General features: G+C 48.3%; 1 protein-coding gene across 4 annotated transcripts in view; it reads right to left on the reverse strand.

Moving 5' to 3' along the window:
• The window catches only part of LOC125739298 (CUB and sushi domain-containing protein 1-like), a 348758-nt gene that overhangs the window by 40437 nt on the left and 290855 nt on the right, over positions 1-17466 (reverse strand). For all 4 annotated transcript variants that reach the window (XM_049009249.1, XM_049009247.1, XM_049009245.1 and 1 more), the window contains exons 31-37: positions 16961-17077; positions 15707-15820; positions 14904-14999; positions 11263-11466; positions 10315-10439; positions 9806-9902; positions 2811-2915 (exon numbers count right to left, since the gene is read on the reverse strand). In XM_049009249.1, the coding sequence (XP_048865206.1) occupies positions 2811-2915; positions 9806-9902; positions 10315-10439; positions 11263-11466; positions 14904-14999; positions 15707-15820; positions 16961-17077 (858 nt within the window). The remainder of the gene's footprint in view (positions 1-2810; positions 2916-9805; positions 9903-10314; positions 10440-11262; positions 11467-14903; positions 15000-15706; positions 15821-16960; positions 17078-17466) is intronic.

Below are 17466 nucleotides of genomic sequence, written 5' to 3' on the forward strand. Positions count from 1 at the left end.
GTTCTGCATTCCAGCTGTTCCAGGATCACGTGGCGTTCCCCCATGGGGGCCAGATTAACCCCACCCTAATGAGACGGAGACTGCCTCCCCTAAAAAGGAGGTGCGAGGTTTCTCATCCTCCTCGGTGGAGGTCACACTGCCCGGCTTCTTTCCACGTATTCCCCAGAAACGAGGTGCTGTCTGCCAGCTGTGGGCCCTGCCAAGTCTGCTGACATATGGACATTTCAGCGTAGCTACACGCTGTCCAACACCGGTGACGATATGAATATTAATGAGCATTTGAGCTCCCTGGTCTGGAACCAGCCAACTGTCACTCCGTGTTTCAGGGAAGCTACTTTTCTACACCTCTGACTTCACATTCGGAGTCGTGAGATGTTATGGATAAAGTTATTGCCTGTGGGTTAATCGCCGGCATATTAATCCACCCCATTGTGCTTATTTTGACTCGTATCACTTGTGACCTGCAGTTCTGGATCCTTGATGTTAGGGCCACGAAGATCCACCATTCCAAAAGCTTTTCTTAGGAACCAATCGGTGAAATGTCACAGAGCAGGACTGCCAAGATAACAAACGATAAAAGAAACGACGAAATAATAAAATGCCAATCTGCATTCAGCTGTGATTGGGGACTGAGCTTAGTGTCAGTTTCAGGATGGACTTTCAAGTTTTTAAAGACCAACCTTCCTCAAAACACAATATTTACAAAATGACCTTAATATATGCATAAAACGTTTTGCATTTTGGCTCACTTTGGAAGCTGTAAACACAAACAGTTCCCCAGCCAGAAAGCGGAAATCCTCTTAAGTAAAAGCCAACAGTATTTCACACCAAGCATGCAGATTTAGGAATGGATAAAAACAAAACTGCAGAACGCACAACAGAACATTCTGGAAGAATGGGCTAATCAGTAACACAGTACTGTACATGGCTTGTTATACATTCAACATTCCCTGCTGATTCCTCTGTGACTCATAATCACAGGTCTGTGACTCTCGATCCATCATGAAGTGAGATAACTGAGACTTATTTTTACACAGAGAAGACAAGTCCGCTAAGGATGGGGGGGGGATTCAGAGCTTCATGGTGTACAGCTTCAGTAAGTGATTTCCGTTTCAGTAAGTACCACTGCGTGTGCTGGTGTTCACCTGTCTGTCTGTGATTCCTTTTCTCCCTGACGAAGGATGTGGAAATCATTAAAACGAGCCTGTGTCCCATTCACCTGGAATCCTCATCTCCCATTAATGAAGCCACACGGAAGCACAAATTCCCATCCAAACCCAGATCGATATTTTGTAAACCATTTCCTTTATGTTTCACATTAGCTGGAGAGGGTCATCCAGCATGCAATGTAAAGACACCACAGACATGTGATTAACTGATGAGTCGTGGACTAACAGAAGAGGAGCCTGGCATGTCAGTCATTTCTAACGGCTGGATCGGGATGACTGGCAGCCATATTACCTGTAGACCGTGTGCGATAACGTCCCTGATGACATTCTCCTTAAAGTCAAAACCACTGGAGGGTTTTAAGACTGTGAAAAGCTTTTGATAGTGAAGTGTGAAATGACACGGCCATATCGTTTAAGGGCCCTATTGTGTGTGCCTCTCAATGTGTATTAATAGCTGAACTCTGAAAGCCTGGAGATTTCTGCAAAGCTGTAGGTATTTTCATCCTAATGCTGCTTGATTCTGTAACAATTGTCATAGTGAATCCACAGTGAATTCCATCATTTTGGGCGATACATGTTTCTTGAGGTGCTCTCAGGGTGCAGCATCATATTCTTAAATATGTCTTATCTCTGGCTTCCATGGCCCATCGCTGCATACACAAGACACCCAAGAACGTGCAAATCCACCACGGACACCGTTGGATGTGTAATGAAAGGGTGTGAGCATGACAAAGCCATTACTGTTTGCAGACACTGTCGGAAAAAAGCAGCTTGCTGATGTGGCTAAACCACGGAAATGATTCCTTGTCATTCGAGTCGATACACGGAAATGGGACTTGCTTCCAGCGGCGTGTGCTGTCTGTGATACGGGCTGACAGACTGAAATGGCAAGTGCGAGCATCACCATCTGAGAGCAGAGAAGCGCTGTGGTTTGGATATCCTCACGAAGTGACTAATAAGAGCAGGGTGCTTTACACCCGAGTGAAGCAGCACAGCTAAGCAGGTAAACATAAGAATGAGAGAGAGGCCTGCATCTGCCATGTTTACAAAGCACTCTTCGGACAGGAGCTGTGCACAGGCCAAAACCCACGCATTCCCTGCATTTCACCATCACTACAGAAATCCCGTTTTATCACCATTAAGGTCCTTAACTCCAGAAACCATGAGCACATCACGCCGTGAAGAGTGCAGCTCACTTATGAGTTCCTCCTGACCTAGTGCCATAGTATCTCTGTCTTTGCGACGCTTGGGTGGCAGCTAGATGAGATGCCACCTGCAGGCAGGAACCTCCAAATGTTAGCAAACTTCAAGAGGGATGGACTAGAGCAAACACACTCAAAACTCTGCTTTAAACTCTCTGTGCACCTGCTGACTCCACCCTTACACTCTGAAATCATCAGTAACCAATAAGCAAAGTAATGGGTCACAGGTAACTCCTAAGGATAGTGCCTGGCAAGGGCAGCTTTGTCGTTTCCAGGTATGAACAGCTGAATGTCAGTGTGGGACAGATCTAGAGCTCATAGTCCGCTAGTGGCATCACCAGACATCAGAAACATTCTCATTCTAACAGGAGGACATTATCATTTCCCAGCAGGCTGAAGCGTGTGAAGGTGCCACGGATACAGCGACACTAATATTTACTTTTGTACTCCAGGTGAAATCCGGCGGCCACCACGCTGATATCCGTGTGGAAATGGAGGTACAGTTGATTGGAGGTGCTGTTGAGCAGAGCAGGCGCGGTGGTACCTGCGATGAAACACAGTGACGGCACGTTACTGGGGAATTACATAACAACAAGATATGCTGGTAAAACAGAAAGAGAGGAAGATGTGTGGGAAGCCCACAGAAACATCAGGGTTTCTACTCTGTACATCACACATTGGTTAGTCAGTAGCCATTTGGTATGACAACTTCTTGATGTCATTCCATTTGGCCAACTTCCAGATCTCATCCCATTTGGCCAACTTCCAGATCTCATCCCATTTGACCAACTTCCAGATCTCATCCCATTTGACCAACTTCCAGACCTCATCCCATTTGACCAACTTCCAGATCTCATCCCATTTGACCAACTTCCAGATCTCATCTCATTTGGCCAACTTCCAGATCTCATCCCATTTGGCCAACTTCCAGACCTCATCCCATATGGCCAACTTTCTGATCTCATTCCATTTGGACAACTTCCAGATCTCATCTCATTTGGCCAACTTCCTTATCTCATCCCATTTGACCAACTTCCAGACCTCATCCCATTTGGCCAACTTCCTGATCTCATCCCATTTGGCCAACTTCCTGATCTCATTCCATTTGGCCAACTTCCAAATCTCATTCCATTTGGCCAACTTCCAGACCTCATCCCATTTGGCCAACTTCCAGACCTCATCCCATTTGGCCAACTTCCAGACCTCATCCCATTTGGCCAACTTCCAGACCTCATCCCATTTGGCCAACTTCCAGACCTCATTCCATTTGACCAACTTCCAGACCTCATCCCATTTGGCCAACTTCCAGACCTCATCTCATTTGGCCAACTTCCAGACCTCATCCCATTTGGCCAACTTCCAGACCTCATTCCATTTGGCCAACTTCCAGACCTCATCCCATTTGGCCAACTTCCAAATCTCATCCCATTTGGCCAACTTCCAGACCTCATCCCATTTGGCCAACTTCCAGACCTCATCCCATTTGGCCAACTTCCAGACCTCATCCCATTTGGCCAACTTCCAGACCTCATCCCATTTGGCCAACTTCCAGACCTCATCCCATTTGGCCAACTTCCAGACCTCATCCCATTTGGCCAACTTCCAGACCTCATCCCATTTGGCCAACTTCCAGACCTCATTCCATTTGGCCAACTTCCAGACCTCATCCCATTTGGCCAACTTCCAAATCTCATCCCATTTGGCCAACTTCCAGACCTCATCCCATTTGGCCAACTTCCTGATCTCATTCCATTTGGCCAACTTCCAAATCTCATCCCATTTGGCCAACTTCCAGACCTCATCCCATTTGGCCAACTTCCAGACCTCATCCCATTTGGCCAACTTCCTGATCTCATCCCATTTGGCCAACTTCTTGATCTCATTCCATTTGACCAACTTCCAGATCTCATCCCATTTGGCCAACTTCCAGACCTCATCTCATTTGGCCAACTTCCTGATCTCATTCCATTTGGCCAACTTACTGTTCTTGTTCCTACCCTCTGGAACTCTTATCATTTAGTGAACAATCTGTTTGACCTATTGGTTCCAATACCGGAGGTATCCCTAACTTTCCATAAAGTAAAAAAAACACCTTTATACTAAGTACTTAACTTTAACGACTACAAATTAATACGAGAGACAATTTACATACACACTGCAGTAATATGTACTGGGGAACAGCAGCAATAGAAGTGCTTTTTTATTCTTCGAGTAGAATATAAAAAGCAGCACATTCAATGCCCCAAAAGCTTATCAGCCGTACAAAAAACCGAGAAAAGTATAAAAAGTCCAATGTGGCCATTAATGGCAGGATGACACAGTTATATTCCTGCGGCACCTCAGTCATAAAGCTGCATTTTAAAAAGCAGCTGCTCCCCCCCCCGCACTCCCCCCCACTCCCCCCCAAAGGGCTTTTTATTTTCTGCCTGTGAGCTGCATCAGTTTGACTGTGGTAATACATAAGCTTTAATATAATTCTATTTAAGGCAAAGCTGACATTTGGAACAGCAGGTCTTTCTCCATGAGTTTCTCTCCTGGTTGTACATCTGGAGGTCGTCCAAATGAAAAGAATGAAAAAGCAGGGGGGGTAGAAACCCTTTGAAATTTTTACAGACATTTGCTCTTAAAGTTTGCCACGGGTCCAGCGAGTAACTTCAGTGCCCTTGAAGTAACTTTAAGCTGTAACTTGCGATGCGTACTGTCATCATCTCCCTTTAAAGGGAACTTAATCGAAAAGCCTGTAATGCTGGCTGACATTTATGTTTATGGGATGCTGCAAAATAACAGAGCATTTTTTTCTTATCCTGTAAATAAACTGAAAGCGGCCCTAAGGGTGGCCTACGCTGGTGTCCCCTCCAGTGGATTTGTCAGTGATTTTAGCCTATACAGTATAAATATGAGATCAAAGTCCCCTCCAGCGGATTTGTCAGTGATTTTAGCCTATACAGTATAAATGTGAGATCAAAGTCCCCTCCAGTGGATTTGTCAGTGATTTTAGCCTATACTGGTGAGAGATCAATGTCCCCTCCAGTAGATTTGTCAGTGATTTTAGCCTATATAGGTGTGAGATCAATGTCCCCTCCAGTGGATTTGTCAGTGATTTAATCCTATATAGGTGTGAGATCAATGTCCCCTCCAGTAGATTTGTCAGTGATTTTAGCCTATACAGGTGAGAGATCAATGTCCCCTTCAGTAGATTTGTCAGTGATTTTAGCCTATATTGGTGTGAGATCAATGTCCCCTCCAGTATATTTGTCAGTGATTTGAGCCTATATAGGTGTGAGATCAATGTCCCCTCCAGTAGATTTGTCCGTGATTTGAGCCTATATAGGTGTGAGATCAATGTCCCCTCCAGTAGATTTGTCAGTGATTTTAGCCTATATAGGTGTGAGATTAATGTCCCCTCCAGTGGATTTGTCAGTGATTTAATCCTATATAGGTGTGAGATCAATGTCCCGTCCAATAGGTTTGTCAGTGATTTCAGCCAATACCCTCCTGTGGATTTGTCAGTGGTTTCAGCCTATACCCTCCTGTGGATTTGTCAGTGGTTTCAGCCTATACCCTCCTGTGGATTTTTCAGTGGTATCAGCCTATACCCTCCTGTGGATTTGTCAGTGGTTTCAGCCCATACCCTCCTGTGGATTTGTCAGTGGTTTCAGCCTATACCCTCCTGTGGATTTGTCAGTGGTTTCAGCCTATACCCTCCTGTGGATTTGTCAGTGGTATCAGCCTATACCCTCCTGTGGATTTTTCAGTGGTATCAGCCTATACCCTCCTGTGGATTTGTCAGTGGTTTCAGCCTATACCCTCCTGTGGATTTGTCAGTGGTTTCAGCCTATATAAAACTGAGATCAAACGAGTCGTCTCCACCTGTCCAGCCATCATTGTACTGCCATATCTTTCTGCATTACAGTAGATGGGGCACAGACAGCAAAAGACACCTGGAGAAGGAATTCAGGATCCTGGAAAAAAATAAAATATTTTTCCACAAATGTTCTATAGATGTTACATGTTAAGGTTCTTTTTTAGTTCTTATATTAAGAAAACACCACATTTTAATATTAAATATTTATTTAGTAAATATTAATTATTATAATTAGAAGGTTGTCTGCTATATTCATTATACATACATTTTTTCTCAAAAATTCAAGGGAGGCAGCTGTCCTAGACAGAATAACCTTGATTAATTTATACATGCAAATAAATGGCAATATATGTCTTAAAATCTCTACAGCAGGGTCATTTATAACAAGGCTTCTGTACAGTAAATGCCCCTGACAGACCAGTGGTTAAGTAAATAAATTAGTTTCCCAGATTAGCTACAGGAACCGTAAATAAACATGCCAGTCTTCTCTGTAGGCAACTGGTCTGCTGTTCAAGGTACTGAGGGTCTGCTGAACCTGTTTGCAAGCGCCATGAATCTCACCTGGTTTATGGCGCAACAAGCTGAATGTCGGGGAAACGACTCTGATGGTCTAATCAGCACAATCATACTGACTGAATCTCGGGCAAATGCCTGGGGGGGCGGGGGGCATCATCATCAACATCATCAGCCTTCTGTCTGTCTCCCACATGTCACTCCACACCCCGAATTCTATACCGACACGTTTGCCTCTGGCAGAAATATAGGGTGAGTGTCTGCCGTCACGATGTTTTCTGTTATCATCGTTTGTTTTTAGATGTTAGCCCCTGTATGCCCTGGATTGAGGGGCGTACAGATAGACGGAGTCTCGCCTCCAGGGGTCTGACCTTTCTTCTCTACACCTTCTCACTGCCGCCGCCGCATTCATTACGAGCCTGTGAAGGAATCACTCCTGCAGGACTGCCAAGCCCCCCCGTCCCCTCGTGGAGGGAGGCCAGGGCCTCTCCGAGTCCTGAAACCCATTTGAAGCTCATCTCCTTCTTTCATCAGCTACACTGAGGAATGTTCCAGATGTTTTTTCTTCTATGAAGTTTGAGAAGCAGAAAGCAGCACGGGGCCTGCGAAGGCTGGAGAGGCTTCCCTGAACTCCGATTCCATGCTGACTCCTCAGGAGTCACACACTAAATCCATCTGCTTCTGTTTGCCATGAGAATAAACCTCGGCAACCAGAATCACGGACCGGTGCAAGTGTGACTCATGAGAGAAAGCAGTGTTAGTCAATCATGAGCACTGTGGGCGGGCCCGCCACGACCGCCACGCCCTCCACACCCGCCACGCCCGCCACGCCCTCCACGTCCTCCACACCCACCACGTCTGCCACGCCCACCACGTCCACCATGCCCTCCACACCCACCACGTCGGCCACTCCCACCAAGTCCACCATGCCCTCCACACCCACCACGCCCTCCACTCCCACCACGTCCGCCACACCCGCCACGTCTGCCACGCCCACCATGCCCTCCACACCCACCACGTCCACCACACCCGCCACGTCCACCACGCCCTCCACACCCACCATGTCCAACACGCCCTCCACACCCGCCACGTCCACCACACCCGCCACTCCCACCACGCCTGCCACGCCCTCCACACCCGCCACGTCTGCCACGCCCACCATGCCCTCCACACCCACCACGTCTGCCACTCCCACCAAGTCCACCATGCCCTCCACACCCACCATGTCCAACACGCCCTCCACACCCGCCACGTCCACCACACCCGCCACTCCCACCACGCCTGCCACGCCCTCCACACCCGCCACGCCCGCCACGCCCTCCACACCCGCCACGTCTGCCACGCCCACCATGCCCTCCACACCCACCATGTCCACCACACCCACCACGTCCACCACACCCATCATGCCGTCCACACCCGCCACGTCCACCACACCCACCACGTCCTCCACACCTGCCACATCCACCACGCCCTCCACACCCGCCACGTCCACCACACCCACCACGTCCTCCACACCTGCCACATCCACCACGCCCTCCACACCCACCACACCATCCACGACCACACCAAGGGATTTTGATCTCAAATTCATGGCATCAGCAGCTGCCACCCGCATCCAGAAAAAGTGGTGTGTCAGGTGGAGCATAGGCGGTGCTTCAGGCTGAGAGCCTTCTGGCACCGCATCTGCCCACCCAACAAACACCTCCAGGAGGAATTGTGGAACGCACACACGTTTCATTTTCATGTTCGGAGTCATGCTGGAGAGGCTTCCCTGAACTCCGATTCCATGCTGACTCCTCAGGAGTCACACACTAAATCCATCTGCTTCTGTTTGCCATGAGAATAAACCTCGGCAACCAGAATCACGGACCGGTGCAAGTGTGACTCATGAGAGAAAGCAGTGTTAGTCAATCATGAGCACTGTGGGCGGGCCCGCCACGACCGCCACGCCCTCCACACCCGCCACGCCCGCCACGCCCTCCACGTCCTCCACACCCACCACGTCTGCCACGCCCACCACGTCCACCATGCCCTCCACACCCACCACGTCGGCCACTCCCACCAAGTCCACCATGCCCTCCACACCCACCACGCCCTCCACTCCCACCACGTCCGCCACACCCGCCACGTCTGCCACGCCCACCATGCCCTCCACACCCACCACGTCCACCACACCCGCCACGTCCACCACGCCCTCCACACCCACCATGTCCAACACGCCCTCCACACCCGCCACGTCCACCACACCCGCCACTCCCACCACGCCTGCCACGCCCTCCACACCCGCCACGTCTGCCACGCCCACCATGCCCTCCACACCCACCACGTCTGCCACTCCCACCAAGTCCACCATGCCCTCCACACCCACCATGTCCAACACGCCCTCCACACCCGCCACGTCCACCACACCCGCCACTCCCACCACGCCTGCCACGCCCTCCACACCCGCCACGCCCGCCACGCCCTCCACACCCGCCACGTCTGCCACGCCCACCATGCCCTCCACACCCACCATGTCCACCACACCCACCACGTCCACCACACCCATCATGCCGTCCACACCCGCCACGTCCACCACACCCACCACGTCCTCCACACCTGCCACATCCACCACGCCCTCCACACCCGCCACGTCCACCACACCCACCACGTCCTCCACACCTGCCACATCCACCACGCCCTCCACACCCACCACACCATCCACGACCACACCAAGGGATTTTGATCTCAAATTCATGGCATCAGCAGCTGCCACCCGCATCCAGAAAGGGTGGTGTGTCAGGTGGAGCATAGGCGGTGCTTCAGGCTGAGAGCCTTCTGGCACCGCATCTGCCCACCCAACAAACACCTCCAGGAGGAATTGTGGAACGCACACACGTTTCATTTTCATGTTCGGGGGTGAAACATGAATCCCGTACCTAATACGCTTTCTGGTAACTATATCCCACGCTAAACATTTTGGGCTGGAATGTTCTGGGCACTAGCAGCCTGTCAGTGACTGAAAGAGGAGGGGACAGCTCATGATCTAGTGGGGGGGGGGGGGGGTCATGGCCCACCTGAAAAGCTTCCCAGCTTGGGGGCTGTCATGTCTCCCCCATCATAGATTTCCAGGGAATCCCAGTTGTGCTCCGTGGCGAAGCTCATCACCTGGATCTGGAACGGAAATCCGTGGGTGTCAAACCAGGACATACACTCAACACGCCGTGGACAGCCGTGACACATGCTTCAGGAAGCAGTACTGACTCAATGGCTCGTTCTAGGCTTTAAATCACCCATAATGCAATTTGACGGTTATTATCCAATACAATACTGTCCATTTCAGTAACACAGAATTACCGCCTGCCTTTGGGCCAATTACAGAAGTGTAATAAATTATTCTTTCATCTGTGACTGTCTACATCATCTTGTAATTGCTACACTCCTGACATGAACAAAGTGAGATCTGTCACATACACAGGACACACTACCGCCACAGTGATTTAATTAAGGGAACCCCGGCTTTGATTAAATTTTCCGTGTTGGAGGACACCGCAAGGTCTTTATTCTCATGTTTACATGGTTTCACCTGGATGCCAGCTCCCTCGCTCACGATGATCTTCCAGACGCAGTTCAGGCTGTTTCCATACGGCTCCGGGTATCCGGGCGACAGGATGGTGCCCCTCCTCTCCGTCAGGTTTCCGCTGCATGGTACTGAGGAGAGACGGGGGGGGGGGGGGGGGTGAAAAGGGGCGTGACAGCCCTCAATAGGGTGCTCTCTCCGCCGCAGCGGCGATCTTTTTGCTGCTCATGTACAAACTGCGGGGGCAATGCAGCAATTCAGCGATGCCAACATGCCCCGCGGATGCTGCAAAATTGCAAAATCATCATTCATGGGCATCCTTATTAAAGTTAGAGTCACTTTGGAATCGGAATTGGAAATTAGGGATTATGGCACGCAAGCTGTAACGGGTCTTTGGTGTGATGTTAGCGGTGAATAGAGAGGCTGCACAGCGATGGGGAACTGCAGGAAGGCTCCAGTTCATCTTCATCACCGTAAGATCAACAGCCTCTGTTTAATAAACAACCTCCACCTAAACATCGACAGACTCCTTCGTTTGAATGCAGCACATGTTCCCTCCCCGCCACTGTCATTCACCTGGAGAAGCGTGTAAACACTCCTTATCCCTGAGATTTAGAGACTTAAATGGAAATAACAGCCAGCACTGGACATTTCCATGGCGACTGTCACAGGACAAGGACACCATTTAAAAAGTGTTAATTCATACAGGACATTCTGAATAGCATCAATCCAGGGCATGCTGCATATTTAGACTGGGAACGAGGCAGTGCTGTTCATTACTGAACTAGGGCAGCAGTATTCAGTTTGTGGTCACTGCTTTGTTCAGTGCCAATGGGGATGCGATTGAAGGTAACTAATCAGCACCAATGGCTAAGGTGCCTGTCATCCAGCTGAGCCATTCTGACGGAATCTCACACCAGTCTAAGATGATTCTGCACATTTATGGAAACTCACCTATACAGATGGGCACGGTGTCATTCCACTGCGCCAGTGCATTGGGGACAGCATTGCACTTGATGGCTTTCGAACCCTGAAGCAAGTAGCCAGGGTTGCACTCGAAGCGGACTACAGAGCCGGCTGAGAACTCAGACCCAATCCGCCTTCCATACCGGGGCTCTGGCACTGAGCTGCATTGAGTGTCACTGGTGCGTGGGACAGCTGCATAGTAGGATGGGACAAGGGTGGTCAGGTGAATTGCATGGCAGACACTTGTTGGACACATGAAGCAAACAGGCTGCTAAGGTAACAGGCCGCATATTAGCGCGGTAGGCCAAACTAACAATCCAGTAAGCAGCATGGTGGGCTAAGCTAACAGGCTTCTTAGTGGTAAAATGGGCTAGGCTAACAGGCCACTTGGTGGCAGTTGGTCTAAGCTAACAGGCAGCTTAGCAGCAGGTGGGATAAGCTAATGGGCCACTTACTGGTAGTTGGACTAAGCTCACAGGCAGCTTAGCATTAGGTGGGCTAAGCTAATGGGCCACTTACTGGTAGTTGGGCTAAGCTCACAGGCAGCTTAGCAGTAGGTGGGCTAAGTTAATGGGCCACTTAATAGTAGTTGGGCTAAGCTAACAGGCAGCTTAGCAGTAGGTGGGCTAAACTAATGGGCCACTTACTGGTAGTTGGGCTAAGCTCACAGGCAGCTTAGCAGTAGGTGGGCTAAGCTAATGGGCCACTTACTGGTAGTTGCGCTAAGCTCACAGGCAGCTTAGCAGTAGGTGGGCTAAGCTAACAGGCAGCTTAGCAGTAGGTGGGCTAAGTTAATGGGCCACTTAATAGTAGTTGGGCTAAGCTAACAGGCAGCTTAGCAGTAGGTGGGCTAAACTAATGGGCCACTTACTGGTAGTTGGGCTAAGCTAACAGGCAGCTTTGCAGTAGGTGGGCTAAGCTAATGGGCCACTTACTGGTAGTTGCGCTAAGCTCACAGGCAGCTTAGAAGTAGGTGGGCTAAGCTAATGGGCCACTTACTGGTAGTTGGGCTAAGCTCACAGGCAGCTTAGCAGTAGGTGGGCTAAGCTAATGGGCCACTTACTGGTAGTTGGGCTAAGCTAACAGGCAGCTTAGCAGTAGGTGCACTAAGATAATGGGCCACTTACTGGTAGTTGGGCTAAGCTCACAGGCAGCTTAGCAGTAGGTGGGCTAAGCAGTACAATAAGTGAGGACGTCAAAGCCAGTCCCAGCTACATTAAAATATACCTCCTGTGCAGCTAACATATGTAAATGCAGGTTGACATTTCACCCTTTTAATTACTGAACATTTTTTTAAGTGATCAATAGCTTTTGTCCAGGGTGGGGGATTGCAAATCATGTGGCATAAAGTGAAAAGATGGCAGAGGAAATGTCCCTTTCCTGAGAACGCCTGACATTTATTAGCCAGTAAGCAACAATAAGCTTCTTCTTGACATTTAGAAGAGAACAGTCCTGTCTGTCGGTGTTGGGGCAGAGTGGTGAGGAAAACCATCCCACTGCTAACTGGAAGCGCTCACATGCCAGTTCTTTCCGTGAACTCGACATCTTACATCTCGTGGGACGAGCCTAAGTTTTTGAGACCCATCTCCTTCCGCTGTAACTGGGAAGTGTTCATGCTTGGGCTTGACTTGACACTTTTGGTAAAATGGCATAATCGTTACAGTGATCTGAGAGGGAGACATGACTGGTGATGGCAGGTTGGGACATACTTTCAAGGTCATCATATATCACACGTTTTTATGATTAGGTTGACAGAGCACGGTTTAAACATTGGTGTAATTCACACGCATTTCATTAATGGCATCAAACTGCCTGCGTGTCCTGGGTGGGCATTTCTCCTGTCTGCAGGGGACAGAGCCTCAAAGAGACAAGGAGCTGAAGAACATCTCTGGGAGCAAGAGAAGCTGCAATCAGTGATCCATACAGATATGTAACACCGGTGTAAAATAAAAAAAATAATAAATGTATTATAATCATTGAGGTCTATTTATAAGCTGCTTATAACAGCCTTATAGACAGGGATTGACATAACTGGTACGCAGGTATGCAAGCGATACGTGCAGCAATGGATTGTTATACAGTGTGAATGCATACATATTTTATGTGCATTTGCGCCGATATGAAATGCAATTATCATTTATTTTAACCTTTATATGCTAATTTGTACGTCATTTGCAGTATAGAGGTTAAAATGTACCATAATTTCTTGTCATATTGGGGCAAATGCAGATAAAATACGTATGTATTCATGCTGTTACATTAATCGATTGCCGCACTTATCACCTATAAAGTGAATGCATACCTGCGTACCAGTTATGTCAATCCCTGCTTATAGACAGCCATAGCCACCCTATACATGTAGAATTAACCATTGTTTTGTTTTTCATAAATGCAAGAGCTGAACTCTGTTCTGAGTGAAAAATAGCAGCACGTTGCTGTGTTTTCAGGCCTGAACCTACAGAAAATATGCCTGTAAGACCCCAGAGTGTGTTGTGCAATTAGGCCGGAACCTATGGAAAATATGCCTGTAAGACCCCAGAGTGTGTTGTGCAATTAGGCCGGAACCTACAGAAAATATGCCTGTAAGACCCCAGAGTGTGTTGTGCAATTAGGCCGGAACCTATGGAAAATATGCTTGTAAGACCCCAGAGTGTTTTGTGCAATGAAGCCGGAACCTATGGAAAATATGCCTGTAAGACCCCAGAGTGTGCTGTGCAATTAGGCCGGAACCTACAGAAAATATACCTGTAAGACCCCAGAGTGTGTTGTGCAATGAAGCCGGAACCTATGGAAAATATGCCTGTAAGACCCCAGAGTGTGTTGTGCAATTAGGCCGGAACCTACAGAAAATATGCCTGTAAGACCCCAGAGTGTGTTGTGTAATGAAGCCGGAACCTATGGAAAATATGCCTGTAAGACCCCAGAGTGTGTTGTGCAATGAAGCTGGAACCTATGGAAAATATGCCTGTAAGACCCCAGAGTGTGTTGTGCAATTAGGCCGGAACCTACAGAAAATATGCCTGTAAGACCCCAGAGTGTGTTGTGCAATTAGGCCGGAACCTATGGAAAATATGCCTGTTAGACCCCGGAGTGTGTTGTGCAATTAGGCCGGAACCTATGGAAAATATGCCTGTAAGACCCCGGAGTGTGTTGTGCAATTAGGCCGGAACCTATGGAAAATATGCCTGTAAGACCCCAGAGTGTGTTGTGCAATGAGGCTTGAATGACAATGGGGTGGACAGTTCCTACTGGGAAATTATAACTGACACACACATGCACTCACATGCAGGGTATACCAATCCTTATGCGGCTTTCTCATTCACTTCTATGCATGCACGCACGCACACACACACACACACACACACACACACAGGTTTGTAATTAAGTCTTTGTGGAGACTCTCCATTCATTTCTGTGGGGAAAATCCCAACACGACGACCCCAACCCCCACGCAGCCCTGACCTTAACCAGAAGTAACCAAACAAAATATGAGACTTTTGACATTTTTAGTTTTTTGGTTGCATTCACAGATCTTTGTGGGAACCTGAAAAATGTTCCACACAATGTCAAAATAACAGGTTGTTATCACATTGTGGGGGGCCACACACACACAGACACACACAGAGTACCTTGGTAAACAAAGTGAAATCCACGAGCCGTCAGGCCGTTCTTTGCAGTGAATCTCAACATGATCTGATTGGAGGTGGCCAGAGGCAGAGTCTCTCCTGCAGAAACAAAAGAGGTTTGCATGTGTGACCATGTGCAGCACGCGTGTAGCATGTCAAAGAAGCATGTATTCACAGGCGTGCATGTGCTTCACTAAAACTAAAAGCACTGATGTCAGATCTGCAGAAAAACCACAGATTTGCTGCGACAGTCTGCACAGCGGCCGGCAACGGTGGGGACCCCTGCTGGCAGATATGAGAACGCCGGGGCTCTGAAGTGCGTATAAATAAGCAGCCATATTTAGCGATCGCTCATGAATGCCCCACGGTGTAAGATCCTGCACTTTGCTGGAAACAAACTGTCTATGAAGTTGACAGATTAATATGCAAGGGATTCATGAGCACTTTGGTAGTGAAACAGTACATCCCATTTCCTTACGGGCAGCTTAGCCAAAAGCACTGGTGTGACTGAATTTCAGCAATAAGCCCACAAGCAGCAACAAAGGCTTCACACACCCACAAACTCTGTCGCCAGTCAGAATCACGGCCGTTTCACCACGTGCTGTGAGCATAACTCCAATCTTTATCTTCTTTCACTATCGAAGGATTTCAGGTTGCCAGCTTTTCTGTAAAGGGGCCCAGTTGGGGTCACATCAAACCCACTTTCCTTGGCAGAGTTTTTTCGCCCTTTCTCTGAGAATCGGTATGCTCGGGTTCTACACCTCCGTCTCGCTTTCTGGAATATTTTTTCAGACAGGATGACGTACCTGAGTGGAAACCGGACAGCAAGCTGAGCAGCCTGGCATTTTGGTTGGCCCCATCAAACAGCTCCACCGAGTCGTTCATGGTCGTCTGAAAGTATGCAAACTGCCCAAATACCACTGGGAGAAAGGCGAGCAGAATCAAGGTTGGATGTTTCCAGAATATTCCCACAATGCATTAATAGTATTGCCTACAGGTGTAATTCTTCTTTTTAATGTTTTGCTCTGTTTTTGTACATTGAAAGCTGGGGAAATTACTTCACACAGAGTAGTATTAATTAATCACACAATCAGGTGTGATGTCTCAATTCCCATGGACTTTTACGAATTTCCAGAACCTCCTATCTACAAACGGTACTCTACACTCTGACCTTTTCCGACGTAACCACTTAAGAAACATTTACTGACAATGTCAGCTAGAGGCTGACTCGCAGTCAGCTCTGGATGAAGACGTGCTCCTGTAGACAGACATGCGAGGGGCCCGCATGGCGCAGGGTTACTGTCTGAACGGGAGGCTGCCGCGTCATGCTTCAGTGACCCGGGAGTGTCGAATTCCGCTCGTGGCAAAGCGTGCTGACAGAGATGTATTATCTTATTACAGAGCTAATGCACAAGGGTCAGCAAAGTGAAACGCCTTAGGATATGAAGTAATCGAGGGTCACAGCGAGAACGACAGGGCAGAGTGGTACAGACGCAAAGCTGCGAGCACTGCCAGGGCAGTGATATCTTACTCACACTCATTCTTACCTCCTCCTGTCATGGTTATGCCCTCACTGAATTTCCTTTACATATTTGTTGTCTGTTCTTACTTATTTTATAAATTACTGTATTTCTTTTTGTGCTGCTAGACAAAGAAATTTTCCCTCATGGGGATCAATAAAGTTCCAAAAATGTATCTTTTCTAATCTTAAATAATGGCTTAACTAATAACTGTTTAAAATGATTCACATAATTCAGCCTGAGTTGATACCCTGTGATGTACTGTACAGGCGTCCCATTCAGAAAAGAGCCCTGTCTTGTGCCCTATACTCCCTGGCACAGGCTCCTCCCCCGCCAGGCCCCAGAACCCTGACGATTAATAGATGGATGGATGGGTGGATTGATGGATGAAGTATACTGCTAATTCCACTTAATGCATCATTCTATTGTTGTGTTTTACTGGTGTTTACTTCCATTTATTCCCATTAATGAGGAACAACCAAAATAATCAATTAATCTGTTGATGTCTCTGTATATAATCGGTTTATTTGTGAATCTCACCGAATTCCTTGGAGACGGTGATATGGTAGGAGCAGGTCTGCCCAGAGGTGTAGTTGTGGGGGTAATTTGGAGACAGCACCACTCCTTCCAGGCCGGTGTACTGTCCTCCACAGGGTGCTGCGGGGGCACAAAGAGGCACCTTTATAAGATGGCAGGAGTGCAGTGGTAGAAAAGCAACTTGGGATTCATGCAGATGGTACAGTGAGGGAGGAGACTGAGGGCCTCTCTCGGAGGCCTGCAGCACAGGATTCTGGGAAACTGGACCTTCCTGTACACACATTTATCCAGACTGATAAAGGAGATCAACTTTGCAGAAGCACTGATGACAAAACCAAACATCTCATATCATTTTATTACAGCCAGTGTAGTTCAGAGAGCAGGATAGCAGCAATTGATGTGTGGGAAAATGGACGGTCGCTGGTTCGAGTCTCTCGGGGGTCCTGCTCTTATATCCTCAAACCTATTGCTTAGTGCTCTCAGAAAACATTCAGCTACATAAATGGCTG

This window comes from Brienomyrus brachyistius, chromosome 3 (assembly GCF_023856365.1).
Source record: "Brienomyrus brachyistius isolate T26 chromosome 3, BBRACH_0.4, whole genome shotgun sequence".
Classification (NCBI taxonomy): domain Eukaryota; kingdom Metazoa; phylum Chordata; class Actinopteri; order Osteoglossiformes; family Mormyridae; genus Brienomyrus; species Brienomyrus brachyistius.